At 45.6% G+C, this 17647-nt stretch overlaps 1 protein-coding gene across 3 annotated transcripts in view; it reads left to right on the top strand.

Annotated features, from left to right (window-relative positions):
• LOC135050119 (ephrin type-A receptor 3) overlaps window positions 1–17647 on the top strand; it is a 232495-nt gene that overhangs the window by 170513 nt on the left and 44335 nt on the right. For all 3 annotated transcript variants that reach the window (XM_063956296.1, XM_063956297.1, XM_063956295.1), the window contains exon 10: window positions 855–1064. In XM_063956296.1, the coding sequence (XP_063812366.1) occupies window positions 855–1064 (210 nt within the window). The remainder of the gene's footprint in view (window positions 1–854; window positions 1065–17647) is intronic.

Raw genomic sequence — 17647 nt, 5'->3', positions numbered from 1 at the left:
TATTTGTTTCCATGTGGTACAGATGTCCTCATACGCTATTCATGCAGTCCTGCCAAACAGCCCTTCACAGTGCGCCAGATCCTGCCCGACTGGACAGAATCTTGTTCGATTGCTGACACGGAGTGTCTTCTTCACTCGAAAGTCGTCTTAATTGCACAAACGAAACAATGGGATGTGAAACAGCTGCTTAACGAGACTGCACTGATTCATTTGATATGCGACACTCGCACATCAGTGTGCAAAACTGCGAATGAGTCTGAATCTGTATAGGAAGTGCTACAATGCAGCGCCTGCGGCTTTTTCTCACAGCAAGTTCCATTGTGTTTCATTGGCGATTTTTTACATATTTAAAACAAATTCCTGTGCGGCTAAAGTCGCAGCTCGGCGTCTGTGGTCCAAATTGAGTGGTGTTTCTCTGTGTCTGTGGTGTGAATAAGATGCAAACTTAAAGGAAAGTTCGTTTTGCTACACATCTTGGCATGGTTCACTCATGCTGAGCTTCTCTAGCCGAATGGTGTATTGAGACTTGTTGTATGGGGGCACATCTGTAGCTTCAAAATGATTTGTCAAATGCAACTTTTGGCAGTACGTGGAACTACAAGGTGTAGGCATGCTGAAACTTGTTGTTCCACAATAGCTGGAGAGACATAGGTCTTTTATATCTGGTCTAATGTATATTGCTGTAGAACAATGGGCTGCTAGATATCAAATAAATTGAGCACAATTATTATAGTAAATTGACATAAATATATGTTCATTATCGATAGGAATGTAATTGATAATTTATACCTAGTTCTCCACAATAATTTAATGGGCAATTAGTATCTGACTTGTATGCTCGAATTACTTTGCAGAAACACGACGCTCAATTTACAGTCATCCAGCTGGTGGGTATGCTCCGCGGCATTGCGTCTGGCATGAAATACCTCTCGGACATGGGTTATGTCCATCGTGACTTGGCGGCACGGAACATTCTCATTAACAGTAACCTGGTCTGCAAAGTTTCTGACTTTGGGTTGTCTCGCGTCCTAGAAGATGATCCTGAAGCTGCCTATACAACAAGGGTGAGAGAGACATCAACTTTGCATTTTTAATTTTCAATTTATTAAAGCTTTTCATACATTAGCAGCGCATAGAAATACCCCCTTTATCTGTAAACACACAGCCATGAGCAGTTGGAAGTAAATTATTGAACAGTATGTACAGTATGTATGTATGTATGTATTCCATCCTTCAGCTGTCCAGAATTAAATACTCGTGAGCTCAGGAATCTCAAACAACAGTTTCAGTGACCACTTTGCTGTTGGAACCTGGGGGCGTTTCAATGGTTTTGTTCATATTGTGGATTCAGCTGTGTATAGAGAAAAGGCTTTCTTTGATCTCAAGAAATTGTGTGAGAGGTAGGAAGTGAATAAGTGCCATAGAAAGTCCAGGGAATGGCTCCATTGGTGCTGAGCAACAGGCACTTAAGGTATAAGTCGGCATCCTGGATGGTGAGCTTCAATCTCCTACTATCGGAAGTGCTCTACTTAGCTGATCTGAGGTTACGCAGTACAATAATGCTATGGGAACCTTTGCACGTATTTTGTTACTGGGACATTCCTTATGTAGCTATATCACAGGGATGCGGTCAATTTACCTACAATCAAAATCCTGACGTGTCAAAATACCGACAACCATTGACTGTCAGTCAAACTCCCAAGAAGGTCAAAATGCAAACATTTAAAATACCAACAAGGTCAAAATCCCGACATTTAATATATCGAAAGGTCAAAAAAGTCAGCATGATTTTTACATGATTTTTTTCATTGAAACCGACTTGTTCATACTTTACCATCCCAGTGGACCTGGAGGGGGAATATAACAGTGTGCCGAGCGTAGCGAGGCACCGTGCTCGAAGTGCTCACCATGCAAGGGAATGCGATACACTTATCTAGTGTCCATGTCGACATACACACACAAAAAAACAATGAAAAATGTGTGTCGACTTTTTGAATGATGGTATTTTGACATTATCGGGATTTTGACCATCAGTCAATTGTTGTCGGGATTTTGATTGCAGGTATTTCATACTAAACCCATATCACACCCCATGCTCATTCTGCTATCTTGTATAATATTTTCCAAGCAGGTCTCTACTGCACTGAATTTATAACTGGAAAGGATCCACACCAACCAAACAGTATCAGCTGTGGGAAAACACACAAATGCGCACGCACACATGCGCACAGACACACACATATACAGAAACAAATTCCAGTGATGTGATCCAACTTAGAATCAGTAGGAGTAATCTGGCAAGGGAATGATACACAAAGTAGACAGGTCCAGGTGTTATGTTCCAGCTCTGAGAGCTGGAGAATAAATACAAGAGCCAGGTGTCCAAGTTTTGCTCTCGCTGTCATTAAACAAAAGATTCAAAACACAAAATATATTTCAGGCACATTTTTTCTTCTAGGAAAAATAAATCCTCAATAAAAGGGATTGAAAGCTGTAAATACTTTCAATAAAACAAGTGCGCATTTCTGGTATGAAATGTAAGTACGTGATTAATTCCCAACTGTTAGCACTGGAAACCCTGACATTTTATTGTTTCTATCTGAGTTATGGCATAGGTGTGAAACCTTCTGAGTACACACATGCTGCGGTATACACACAAGTGTACAAGGCAGAAGCCGCCTTTTTTTTTCATAATCGCAGTTTATGTTTAACTTTTCACAGTTACCTGTATAGGAAAGGGAATAAAGTGTATTTATAACAGCTATAGATGAAATAACAGATTAATCTAGGATAGGAACCTGTTGCTCCACTCAAGTGGTGGCGCCGGCTGTGGTGATGGGGGGTGGGGGAGAACAATATTTATTTAATAGGTTCAGAAAATGTATGGATACTGTTGCTACTTTAGACAGACAAATAAATATAACCAGGGACAGACCAGGCCGAAAATCGGCCCTGGCATGTACGTTCATGCGCACGTGAAAAGGGACACTACCCATGGGGGCATGCTGCGAGCCAGGGTGGTGTGGACTCGCCACACGCCCCCATATTTCTTAGAAGCGGGTACTTCAGGCTGTGGGTGGGACAAGCAGAGAGCTAGAAGCTGTGCTGCGCTTGGCCTTCCCAGATCTGTGTCACCGCCCATCAGCCCCTCCGGCATTTACCAGAAGTACCAGATGGGCAGTCCGGCCCTAAGTGTAACATAGTTATAACAGTTATAGTGTGAGCTGATCTGGGATCTAAAATGAAATTGATCTGAATTTGTCTGCTCAGCTGTGACGTCGGCTCCCTGCAGCAAGTGTACAGGACGTTGGTGCTGTCCCCGCAGGTGTGTGTTTGTAAATACTGTTCTCATGAAGATGGGAATTATGGCGAAAAATGCAGATAGTCATGCTCACCATTGCATACTAATTGAATTTACTAAATAGACTCCTATATATATTTCTCTAACGTCCTAAGTGGATGCTGGGGACTCCGTCAGGACCATGGGGTTTAGCGGCTCCCCAGGAGACAGGGCACAATAATAAAAGCTTTAGGGTCAGGTGGTGTGCACTGGCTCCTCCCCCTATGACCCTCCTCCAAGCCTCAGTTAGATTTTTGTGCCCGGCCGAGAAGGGTGCAATCTAGGTGGCTCTCCTGAGCTGCTTAGAATAAAAGTTTAAGTTAGGTTTTTTATTTTCAGTGAGTCCTGCTGGCAACAGGCTCACTGCTACGAGGGACTTAGGGGAGAGAAGTAAACTCACCTGCGTGCAGGATGGATTTGCTTCTTAGGCTACTGGACACCATTAGCTCCAGAGGGAGTCGGAACACAGGTCTCACCCTGGGGTTCGTCCCGGAGCCGTGCCGCCGACCCCCCTTGCAGATGCCGAAGTTGAAGAGGTCCAGAGGTCCAGAAACAGGCGGCAGAAGACTTTCAGTCTTCATAAGGTAGCGCACAGCACTGCAGCTGTGCGCCATTGTTGTCAGCACACTTCATACCAGCGGTCACTGAGGGTGCAGGGCACTGGGGGGGGCGCCCTGGGCAGCAATGTATTATACCTTTTTTATGGCTAAAATACATCACATATAGCCCTTGAGGCTATATGGATGTATTTAACCCCTGCCAGATCTCACAAACTCCGGGAGAAGAGCCCGCCGTTTTAGGGGGCGGGGCCTATTCTCCTCAGCACACGGCGCCATTTTCCTGCTCAGCTCTGCTGTGAGGAAGGCTCCCAGGCTCTCCCCTGCACTGCACTACAGAAACAGGGTTAAAACAGAGAGGGGGGGCACTTATTTGGCGATATGATTACATATGTGAAAATGCTATAAGGGAAAACACTTGTATAAGGGGTTGTCCCTGTATAATTATAGCGTTTTTGGTGTGTGCTGGCAAACTCTCCCTCTGTCTCCCCAAAGGGCTAGTGGGGTCCTGTCCTCTATCAGAGCATTCCCTGTGTGTGTGCTGTGTGTCGGTACGTGTGTGTCGACATGTAGGAGGACGATGTTGGTGAGGAGGCGGAGCAAATTGCCTGTATTGGTGATGTCACTCTCTAGGGAGTCGACACCGGAATGGATGGCTTATTTAGGAATTACGTGATAATGTCAACACGATGCAAGGTCGGTTGACGACATGAGACGGCCGGCAAACAAATTAGTACCTGTCCAGGCGTCTCAGACACCGTCAGGGGCTTGTAAAAACGCCCATTTACCTCAGTTGGTCGACACAGACATGGACACTGACTTCAGTGTCGACGGTGAAGAAACAAACGTATTTTCCTTTAGGGCCACACGTTACATGTTAAGGGCAATGAAGGAGGTGTTACATATTTCTGATACTACAAGTACCACAAATAAGGGTATTATGTAGGGTGGGAATAATCTACTTGTAGTTTTTCCTGAATCAGATAAATTAAAGTGTGTGATGATACGTGGGTTTCCTCCGATAGAAAATTATTGGAGGTATACCCTTTCCCGCCAGAAGTGAGGGCGAGTTGGGAAACACACCTTAGGGTGGATAAGGCACTCACACGCTTATAAAAACAAGTGGCGTTACCGTCTCCAGAGAGCCAGCTGATAGGAAGCTGAAAAATATCCTAAAAAGTATATACACACATACTGGTGTTATACTACGACCAGCAATCGCCTCAGCCTGGATGTGCAGCGCTGGGGGGGCTTGGTCGGATTTCCTGACTGAAAATATTGATACCCTTGACAGGAACAATATTTTATTGACTATAGAGCATTTTAAGGATGCATTTCTATATATGCGAGATGCGCAGAGGGATATTTGCATTCTGGCATCAAGAGTAGATGTGATGTCCATATCTGCCAGACGATGTTTATAGACACGACAGTGGTCAGGTGATGCAGATTCCAGACGGCACATGGAAGTATTGCCGTATAAAGGGGCGGTCCATCGGACTTGGTGGCCATGGCAACAGCGGGAAAATCCACTTTTGTTACCCCAAGTCACATCTCAGCAGAAAAGGACACAGTCTTTTCAGTCTCAGTCCTTTCGTACCCATAAAGGCAGGCGGGCAAAAGGCCAGTCATATCTGCCCAGGGTTAGAGGAAAGGGAAGAAGACTGCAGCAGGCAGCCCATTCCCAGGAACAGAAGTCCTCCACAGCTTCTGCCAAGTCCGCAGCATGACGCTGGGGCCATACAAGCGGACTCAGGTGCGGTGGGGGGTCATCTCAAGAGTTTCAGCACGCAGTGGGCTCACTCGCAAGTGGACTCCTGGATCCTACACGTAGTATCCCAGGTGTACATTGGAAATTCGAGACGTCTTCCCCTCACAAGTTCCTGAAGTCTGCTTTACCAACGTCTCCCTCCGACAGGGAGGCAGTATTGGGAAAAAATTCACAGGCTGTATTCCCAGCAGGTGATACTCAAAGTACCCCTCCTACAACAAGGTAAGGGGTATTATTCCACACTATATTGTGGTACTGAAGCCAAACGGCTCGGTGAGATCTAAAAGATTTGAACAATTACATACAAGGGTTCAAATCAAGATGGAGTCACTCAGAGCAGTGATAGCGAACCAGGACGATATGGTGTCACTGGATATCAGGGACGCTTACCTACATGTCCAAATTTTGCCCTTCTCACCAAGGGTATCTCAGGTTCGTGGTACAGAACTGTCACTATCTGTTCAGACGCTGCCGTTTGGATTGTCCACGGCACCCCGGGTCTTTACCATGGTAATGGCCGAAATGATGATTCTTCCTAAAAGAAATATGGACGCTTTCCTGATAAGGGCAAGGTCCAGAGAACAGTTGGCGGTCGGAGTAGCACTATCTCAAGTAGTTCTACGACAGCACGAGTGGATTCTAAATATTCCAAAATCGCAGCTTTTTCCGACGACACGTCTAATGTTCCTAGGAATGATTCTGGACACAGTCCAGAAAAGGATATTTTCTCCCGGAGAAGAAGGCCAGGGAGTTATCCGAGCTAGTCAGGAACCTCCTAAAACCAGGAAAAGTATCAGTGCATCATTGCACAAGGGTCCTGTGAAAAATGGTGGTTTCTTACAAAGCGATCCCATTCGGTAGATTTCACGCAAGAACCTTTCAGTGGAATCTGCTGGGAAAATGGTCCGGATCGCATCTTCAGATGCATCAGCGGATAACCCTGTCTCCAAGGACAAGGGTGTTTTCTTCTGCGGTGGCTGCAGAGTGCTCATCTATGAAAGGGCCGCAGATTCGACATTCAGGACTGGGTCCTGGTGACCACGGATGCCAGCCTGAGTGGCTGGGGAGCAGTCACACAAGGAAAAAATTTCCAGGGAGTGTGATCAAGTCTGGAGACTTCTCTCCACATAAATATACTGGAGCTAAGGGCAATTTACAAGGCTCTAAGCTTAGCAAGACCTCTGCTTCAAGGTCAGCCGGTATTGATCCAGTGGGACAACATCACGGCAGTCGCCCACGTAAACAGACAGGGCGGCACATGAAGCAGGAGGGAAATGGCAGAAACTGCAAGGATTCTTCGCTGGGCGAAAAATCATGTGATAACACTCTCAGCAGTGTTAATTCCGGGAGTGGAAAACTGGGAAGCAGACTTCCTCAGCAGGCATAACCTCCACCCGGGAGAGTGGGGACTTCAGCGGGAAGTCTTCCACATGATTATAAACCGTTGGGAAAAACCAAAGGTGGACATGATGGCGTCCCGCCTGAACAAAAAAACTAGACAAATATTGCGCCAGGTCAAGGGACCCTCAGGCAATAGCGGTGGACGCTCTGGTAACACTGTGGGTGTACCAGTCAGGGTATGTGTTCCCTCCTATGCATCTCATACCAAAAGTACTGAGAATCATAAGAAGGAGATGAGTAAGAACGATACTCGTGGTTCCGGATGGGTCAAGAAGGACTTGGTACCCGGAACTTCAAGAGATGCTCACGGAAGAACCGTGGCCTCTACCTTTAAGAAAGGACCTGCTCCAGCAGGGGCCTTGTCTGTTCCAAGACTTACCGCGGCTGCGTTTGACGGCATGGCAGTTGAACGCCGGATCCTGAAAGGGCATTCCAGATGAAGTCATCCCTACCCTGGTCGAAGCCAGGAAGGATGTAACCGCAAAACATTTTCACCGCATTTGGCGAAAATATGTTGCGTGGTGTGAGGCCAAGAAGGTCCCTACAGAGGAATTCCAACTGGGTCGTTTCCTACTTTTCCTGAAAACAGGACTGTCTATGGGCCTAAAATTAGGGTCCATTAAGGTTCAAATTTCGACCCTGTCGAATTTCTTCCAGAAAGAACTGGCTTCAGTGCCTGAAGTTCAGACGTTTGTAAAAGGGGTACTGCATATACAGCCTCCTTTTGTGCCCCCAGTGGCACCTTGGGATCTCAATGTTGTTTTGAGTTTCCTAAAGTCACATTGGTTTGATCCACTCACCACTGTGGAATTAAAATATTTCACATGGAAGGTGAAGATTCTATTAGCCCTGGCTTCAGCCAGGCGTGTGTCAGAATGGGCGGCTTTATCATATAAAAGCCCTTACTTAATTTTTCATTCTGACAGGGCAGAATTGAGGACTCGTCCTCAATTTCTCCTTAAGGTGTTTTCTGTTTTTCACATGAACCAACCTATTGTGGTACTTGCGGCTACTAGGGACTTGGAGGACTCCAAGTTACTTGACGTTGTCAGGGCCCTGAAAATATATGTTTCCAGGACGACTGGAGTCAGAAAATCTGACTCGCTGTTTAGCCTGTATGCACCCAACAAGATGGGTGTTCCTGCTTCTAAGCAGACGATTGCTCGCTGGATTTGTAGTACAATTCAGCTTGCACATTCTGTGGCAGGCTTGCCACAGCCAAAATCAGTAAAAGCCCATTCCACAAGGAAGTGGGCTCATCTTGGGCGGCTGCCCGAGGGGTCTCGGCTTTACAACTTTGCCGAGCTGCTACTTGGTCAGGGGCACACCCTGACTGAGGAGGACCTGGAGTTCTCTCATTCGGTGCTGCAGAGTCATCCGCACTCTCCCGCCCGTTTGGGAGCTTTGGTATAATCCCCATGGTCCTGACGGAGTCCCCAGCATCCACTTAGGACGTTAGAGAAAATAAGAATTTACTTACCGATAATTCTATTTCTCGTAGTCCGTAGTGGATGCTGGGCGCCCATCCCAAGTGCGGATTGTCTGCAATACTTGTACATAGTTATTGTTACAAAAATCGGGTTATTCTTGTTGTGAGCCATCTTTTCAGAGGCTCCTTCGTTGTTATCATACTGTTAACTGGGTTCAGATCACAGGTTGTACGGTGTGATTGGTGTGGCTGGTATGAGTCTTACCCGGGATTCAATATCCTTCCTTATTATGCACGCTCGTCCGGGCACAGTATCCTAACTGAGGCTTGGAGGAGGGTCATAGGGGGAGGAGCCAGTGCACACCACCTGACCCTAAAGCTTTTATTATTGTGCCCTGTCTCCTGCGGAGCCGCTAAACCCCATGGTCCTGACGGAGTCCCCAGCATCCACTACGGACTACGAGAAATAGAATTATCGGTAAGTAAATTCTTATTTTTTTCCCCTTTATTAATTTCATATTGCCACTTAATGTAACCGTTGTTATCTAGAAGATGGAAATGCAGGTACAGCACATCAGTCATTGAAAAATACATAATAATCATACTATAATTAGCCCAGTTTCTCTGTGATTAATGAGAAGTAGTACAGATGGTTTAGATTTATCCCTAATTCTCACTATAGACTACAATGTGTGTGTGCATGTGTGTGTGTGCAGGGTCGGACTGGCCCACAGGGGTACCAGGGAAACCACTGGTAGGCCCCACTGCCTGAGGGTCCACTCCTTTCTCCAGGGATCAGGTTCCAGACTGTGCACTTGTATTATACATGGTAGATATGTTGCATTACACTGCACTAAACTATTGTGTATTTCAAGCCTCTGTGGAGGCTGGCCACACCCCCTTTGTAGGCTGGCCACACCCCTATGTATGGGCCCTATAACTGCATTCCCTCGGTGGGCCCTTCATGCCCCAGTCCGACACTGTGTGTGTGTGTGTGTGTGTGTGTGTGTGTATGTATGTGTATATATATATATATATATATATATAAATATATATAAGTGTGTGTGTGTGTGTGTGTGTGTGTGTGTGTGTGTGTGTGTGTGTGTGTCTGTGTGTGTCTGTGAATGTAGTGTATATATATATATATATATATATATATACACTGCTCAAAAAAATAAAGGGAACACTAAAATAACACATCCTAGATCTGAATGAATGAAATATTCTTATAAAATACTTTGTTCTTTACATAGTTGAATGTGCTGACAACAAAATCACACAAAAATGATCAATGGAAATCAAATTTATTAACCCATGGAGGTCTGGATTTGGAGTCACACTCAAAATTAAAGTGGAAAAACACACTACAGGCTGATCCAACTTTGATGTAATGTCCTTAAAACAAGTCAAAATGAGGCTCAGTAGTGTGTGTGGCCTCCACGTGTCTGTATGACCTCCCTACAACCCTCACAAGTGGCTCAGGTATTGCAGCTCATCCAGGATGGCACATCAATGCCAGGGCCGAAACTAGGATTTTCGTCACCCGGGGCAAGGCAATCGTTTGCGCCCCCCCCCCCAAAAACAAAAAAACAAAAAAAAAAACACAAAAACAGCCGTAAATCAAACTCTGTCAGACTAAAATGTCAGGTTACCAGTAAATTTGAATAAAGGGGATACAATATTCTCTTATGTGCCTCAAATGCCCTGCAGTATGCATCACATGCCCCGCCAGCGTGTTCAACTACATGCTCCACTGTGTGTCCCCATACAATGCACTATATCATAACACTTCGTCACTGCACTACATTCCCCTATCCACTGCACTACATCACTATACTACATCCCCTACACGCTGAACTACATCACTGCATTACATGCCCCTATGCACTGCACTACATACCCTATATACTACACTACATCACTACACTACATCGCCCTATATACGACACCACATTAGTGCACTACATGCCCCTATATACTGCAATACATTACTACACTACATACCCTATATGGTACACTACATTACTACACTATATCCCCCTTTAAGCTACACCACATCCCCCCATCTGGGAGGCAAAGCGGAGCTTTATACTGCTAACTGAGAGCACAGTGCGCTTCTATAGCTTGTACAGTGCACAGCACGCTAGTCACAGCACTGCGTGGCAAAGAAGAGAGACAGTAGCCGGCATAGGAGAGATCCCAGGTACCGGAGCTCACCCATACAACGTTGAGCCAGCTGTGGGCAGACAGGTGGGTCAGAGACATTGCCAAGGGTGCTTTCTGCTGCCTCACTGGAGCAGCACAGAACTGACGGTAAAAAAAAAAAAAAACCCTGTTCCTCTGTAACTTCTTGGTGCCCCCTCAAATCCTGCACCCGGGGCGCATGCCCCCTTAGCCCCCCCCCCCCCTAGTTACGGCTCTGTCAATGCGAGCTGTGGCAAGAAGGTTTTCTGTGTCTGTCAGCTTAGTGTCCAGAGCATGGAGGCACTACCAGGAGACAGGCCAGTACATCAGGAGACGTGAAGGAGGCCGTAGGAGGGCAACAACCCAGCAGCAGGACCGCTACCTCCGCCTTTGTGCAAGGAGGAACAGGAGGAGCACTGCCAGAGCCCTGCAAAATGACCTCCAGCAAGCCACAAATGTGCATGTGTCTACTCAGACGATCAGAAGCAGACTCCATGAGGGTGGTATGAGGGCCCGACGTCCACAGGTGGGGGTTGTGCTTACAGCCCAACACCGTGCAGGACATTTGGCATTTGCCAGAGAACACCAAGATTGGCAAATTCGCCACTGGCGCCCTGCGCTCTTCACAGATGAAAGCAGGTTCTCACTGAGCACATGTGACAGACATGACAGAGTCTGGAGACGCCAAGGAGAACGTTCTGCTGCCTGCAACATCCTCCAGCATGACCGGTTTGGCAGTGGGTCAGCAATGGTGTTGGGTGGCATTTCTTTGGGGGGCCGCATAGCCCTCCATGTGCTCGCCAGAGGTAACCTGACTGCCATTAGGTACCGAGATGAGATCCTCAGACCCCTTGTGAGACCATATGCTGGTGTGGTTGGCCCTGGGTTCCTCCTAATGCAAGACAGTGCTAGACCTCATGTGGCTGGAGTGTGTCTGCAGTTCCTGCAAGACGAAGGCATTGATGCTATGGACTGGCCCGCCCATTCCCCAGACCTGAATCCAATTGAGCACATCTGGGACATCATGTCTCGCTCCTTCCACCAACGCCACATTGCACCACAGACTGTCCAGGAGTTGGCGGATGCTTTAGTCCAGGTCTGGGAGGAAATCCCTCAGGAGACCATCCAACACCTCATCAGGAGCATGCCCAGGCATTGTAGAGAGGTCATACAGGCACGTGGAGGCCACACACACTACTGAGCCTCATTTTGACTTGTTTTAAGGACATTACATCAAAGTTGGATCAGCCTGTAGTGTGATTTTCCACTTTAATTTTGAGTGTGACTCCAAATCCAGACCTCCATGGGTTAGTAAATTTGATTTCCATTGATCATTTTTGTGTGATTTTGTTGTCAGCACGTTCAACTATGTAAAGAACAAAGTATGTAATAAGAATATTTCATTCATTCAGAATTAGGATGTGTTATTTTAGTGTTCCCTTTATTTTTTTGAGCAGTGTATATATATATATATATATATATATATATATACACTGCTATATATATATATATATATATATATATATATATATATACACACACATATGAAATTAATGACCTTACAAATCTAATCACTGTGGGAAATGCATACATTCCTGATAATGGAAATTTGCTATTAATCGAACTAATGCTTCCTGTACGCTGTGGATTACACACAGCATACAGTTGAATGTAAGTTTAATGTACCCTGTTTCTGGTAGCATCATTTATATTACCTACTGATGAAAAAAAAGTATGTGTGTGTGTATGTATATATATATATATATATATATATATATAGAGAGAGAGACACCGTGCCCATTAAAATTAACAAGGTGGTTACATAGAAATACAAATTTTTATATATATATATCATTTTTGTATTGCTTAGCTATCATGTTCATCAGATAAAAAATAAGCTTATCTGCACAAGTAGTGATGCAGCAAAACAGGCAAACAAGGTACTAGCATGCATAAAGCGGGGAATCGATGCAAGGGATGAGAGTGTTATACTCCCATTATATAAATCACTAGTGAGGCCCCATCTTGAATATTGTGCACAATTATGGGCCCCATACTGCAAAAACTATATCCTGGAACAAGAAAAGGTTCAGAGACGGGCGACCAAATTGATTAAGGGGATGGAGACACTAAAATATGAGGAAAGGCTTGCTAGGCTAGGCATGTTTACACTGGAAAAAAGGAGATTAAGAGGGGACATGATTAACATTTACAAATATATAAGGGGTCAATACACAGGGCTAGCAGGGGATTTGTTTTTGGTAAGATCATCACGTGGATACCTGCTTAGGTTAGAGGAGAGGAGATTTCGCACACAGAGACGGAAAGGTTTCTTCACAGTAAGGACAATACGTATTTGGAATTCCCTGCCTGAGAGAGTAGTAATGGCAGACTCGGTCATTACTTTTAAGAATGGTCTAGATAAATTCCTAATGGATAAGGATATACAGGGTTATGGTGTGTAAATCATGCACTATAATAATAAAATAAATTTTTTTTTTACATAACGACTGAACATTTATCACAGTTAAAATTAGTCTTAAAAATATTACAGTGTAGGAGAGCACTAACAGGTTGAACTCGATGGACAAATTGTCTTTTTTCAACCTCAGAAACTGAGGGGCTAATTCAGACCTGATTGGTGCTGTGCGTGTTCACACAGCAGCGATCAGGCCTGAACTGCGCATGTGCCGCCACCGCAGTGCGCCGGTGCATGCCAGACAGCCGACGGCTGTCTTTAGCTAGCGATCGCCTCTGCCTGATTGACAGGCAGAGGCGGTCCCTGGGCGGGACGGTGGCGTTAAGCGTGGCCGGACCGTGCCGAGGGCGGGCTGCGGTGGCTACATTACGTCACACGCAGCCGCTACGACCCGGGCAGCGACGAGCGTGAGCTACTCCTGATGTACAAAAGCATCACCGCTGTGCGATGCTTTTGTACTTCTGTGACGCGGCAGGGACTGACATGCGGGGTGGGCTAGCCCTGTGCTGGGCATCCCCCCCCGCACGTCAGTGTGCCTGATCGTAGCTGTGCTAAATTTAGCACAGCTACGATCAACTCGGAATCACCCCCTATGTTACTATGTTACAATTAACCTAGGCACATGTATTAAAACCATACTTATTTATTTATTTATTAACAGTTTCTTATATAGCGCAGCATATTCCATTGTGCTTTACAATTAGAACATCAATAATAGAACAAAACTGGGTAAAAACAGACAGACATAGTGGTAGGAAGGCCCTGCTCGCAAGCTTACAATCTATAGGGAAATAGGCATAGATACACAAGGATAGATGCTACCTATTGCATAATGGTCCACCAGATTGCTAGGTTCTTAATTGGTTGTATGATATGATCATCCAGCAATGTTGGCAAAGGGTCAGGAGGGTGTGAGAGTAAAGAAAGACAAAATATATGTGATGTTATGTATACTGTGTGTACAGAGAGGATGTAATTAGATACTTGCCAACTCTCCTTGATTGTAAGGGAGACTCCCTGAAATAGCAGTAATCTCCCCTGACTACCTGAAGAGTCTAGCAATCTTCCTGATTTGTACAGCACCTGACCCTTATTATGTACAGATCTGTCCCCTTACATCTTTGCTCCGTGCACTACAAGCCGCGTTACACATAACGCGTGAGTTCCGTATGATGTGTCTTAGACACACATTAATGTAATAGGACGCACAAACAGTTTCTTCGGATTAAAATGAGATGCAGCATGCCTATATTCTGTGTGTGACTGCGACTGTATTTGCATACAAAATGCTATGCAACAGTGTTTTCCTGAAAAACACTGTAATGTGGCATTTTGGATGCAGATAGAGACGCAATTACACACAGAATATAGGCATGTCACAAAAAAGACGCTCGGCGCTACCGAGTCCCAACACGGCATGGCGCGACTTCAAGGGCTGTTTAGCGTGACTGCAGGACACATCTGTAGCTGTGGGGAGAAAAAAAGGAAATTGGATATACAGTATAAACATTCAGCTGGGATTCTCAGTGCCGTATCCCTGCATTGGTTATAAGGCACAATGATCCCTATGGCTATATCCGTTTTTAAATCAGGTTTCTCGTGGCCACTTCTATGGAACATCTAGTAAAGCACATTACATGAGCAAGAACCGAAAAGTATCAGTTTCTTTTCATCAGCAAGAAGATTTTACTAACAGCCTTGGGCTCATTTACATGTGGATGTAAAGGCCAGTACTCACCGGCAGATGTGGGGAGAGATGTGTGCTGAGCGAACCACTCAGCACACATCTCTCCCCCCGCTCAGCACAGCGCGATGTGTGCTGAGCGTGTGAGGGTGGACGGGGGGGCGCTCATTTCACCCAGCGGGTGAAATGAGCGACCTGCTAGATTGAGCCTGCATGCAGGCCAGTCTAGCAGCAGTGATAGCGACGCGTGGGGTCGCGCATCGCTATCGCTGTAAGGGGTACACACGGAGAGATCTTGCTGAAAATCTAAGCAATCTAGTCGGATTGCTTAGATTATCGCTCCGTGAGTACCCCCCTTAAATTCTTTTTATCACACCACTCTCAGACGCAGCAGTACACGTCTGCACTTATAGGTGTTACTTTCAATCTCCCTGAAATGCTTGATCAAAAGTAGGCAAATATTAATAAAACTAAGAAATGTTTTAGAATTATTGAATCCTGATAACCATTACAAAGTGTGTGACTTAAGCTCTGATTACTCCTATACATTATGTAACGTTCCCACATTTTGAAACACTTGACAGAATTTGCTGATAAAGATCCTATTTTGTAGAGAAATCCAGTTAATTAGATAAACTAATTTATTCAGAATAATTAAATGCATCTAGATGTACCAGGGTTAACAGCTATAAGTAAATTTACTGACAGCAACAAAAAGTACGGTTTTCACCTGATAGGAAGTACAAATAAAACCCTTTCCTAGCACTACAATACAAACGAGTCACTCCAATCATTTATAGATTCTGTACAATTGTGTCTCACCTATTGATCACAGTGTTACAGTAGATGCTACTCCAAATTGTGAAACAGCACAAGATAGTGTATTATAGTGCATTATACTTACACACTATGGGGTATATTTACTAAGGTCCTGATTTTGACCGAGATGCCGTTTTTTCTTCAAAGTGTCATCTCGGTAATTTACTAAGCAAAAATCACGGCAGTGATGAGGGCATTCGTAATATTTTGGAAGTCCTAGGAAAAAATCACGAATCAATACACCATCGGTCAAATACGCCTGCAATTTGGTAGAAATCGGGAATTTACTAAAAAGTGCAAATCACAAACACTGCCGACAATAGCCAAACACTGCCGTGCAGAAATACAAATCGTAAAAAAGTGCTAAAAAAAACCAGACCTGCTTTTTTATCCCGTGTTTGGATAGGCATGCAGGGATCCATGAGATCCGTGCATGTTTATCAGTGGGAAGGGGATGGGAAAGTGTTAATTTTTTGAAAAAAAATTGCGTGGGGTCCCCCCTCCTAAGCCAAACCAGCCTCGGGCTCTTTGAGCCGGTCCTGGTTGCAAAAATATGGGAAAAAAATTGACAGGGGTTCCCCCATATTTAAACAACCAGCACCGGGCTCTGCGCCTGGTCCTGGTTCCAAAAATACGGGGGACAAAAAGCGTAGGGGTCCCCCGTATTTTTTAAACCAGCACCGGGCTCCACTAGCTGGACAGATAATGCCACAGCCGGGGGTCACTTTTATACAGCGCCCTGCGGCCGTGGCATTAAATACCCAACTAGTCACCCCTGGCCGGGGTACCCTGGAGGAGTGGGAACCCTTTCAATCAAGGGGTCCCCCCCCTCCAGCCACCCAAGGGCCAGGGGTGAAGCCCGAGGCTGTCCCCCCCATCCAATGGGCTGCGGATGGGGGGCTGATAGCCTTTGTTGTAAGTTATGAATATTGTTTTTAGTAGCAGTACTACAAGTCCCAGCAAGCCTCCCCCGCAAGCTGGTACTTGGAGAACCACAAGTACCAGCATGCGGCGGAAAACCGGGCCCGCTGGTACCTGTAGTACTACTACTAAAAAAATACCCCAATAAAGACATAACACACACACCTTGAAAGTATAACTTTAATGCATACATACACACCACCATATACACATACTTACCTTATGTTCACACGAGGGTCGGTCCTCTTCTCCATGTAGAATCCATGGTGTACCTGTTGAAAAAATTCTACTCACCAAATCCAGTGTAGAGGGCTCCTCGGGTAATCCATTTGTAATCCACGTACTTGTAAAAATAAAAAAACGGACACCTGACCACGAACTGAAAGGGGCCCCATGTTTTTACATGGGACCCCTTTCCCCGAATGCCAGAAACCCCTTCTGACTTATGTCTAAGAGGGTTTCTTCAGCCAATCAGGGAGCGCCACGTTGTGGCACCCTCCTGATCGGCTGTGTGCTCCTGTACTGTCTGACAGGCGGCACACGGCAGTGTTACAATGTAGCGCCAATGGTGGGAACTTTGTGGTCAGCGGTGAGGTTACTTTCGGTCACCCGCTGACCACAAAGTTCCCACCATGGTTACAATGGAGCGCATAGGCGCTACATTGTAACACTGCCGTGTGCCGCCTGTCAGACAGTACAGGAGCACACAGCCGATCAGGAGGGTGCCACAACGTGGCGCTCCCTGATTGGCTGAAGAAACCCTCTTAGACATAAGTCAGAGGGGGTTTCTGGCATTCGGGGAAAGGGGTCCCATGTGAAAACATGGGGCCCCTTTCAGTTCGTGGTCGGGTGTCCATTTTTTTATTTTTACAAGTACGTGGATTACAAATGGATTACCCGAGGAGCCCTCTACACTGGATTTGGTGAGTAGAATTTTTTCAACAGGTACACCATGGATTCTACATGGAGAAGAGGACCGACCCTCATGTGAACATAAGGTAAGTATGTGTATATGGTGGTGTGTATGTATGCATTAAAGTTATACTTTCAAGGTGTGTGTGT

This window comes from Pseudophryne corroboree, chromosome 2 (genome assembly GCF_028390025.1).
Source record: "Pseudophryne corroboree isolate aPseCor3 chromosome 2, aPseCor3.hap2, whole genome shotgun sequence".
NCBI lineage: Eukaryota > Metazoa > Chordata > Amphibia > Anura > Myobatrachidae > Pseudophryne > Pseudophryne corroboree.
The sequence above is the reverse complement of the archived record's forward strand: the minus strand, read 5'-3'. Positions and strand labels throughout refer to the sequence as shown.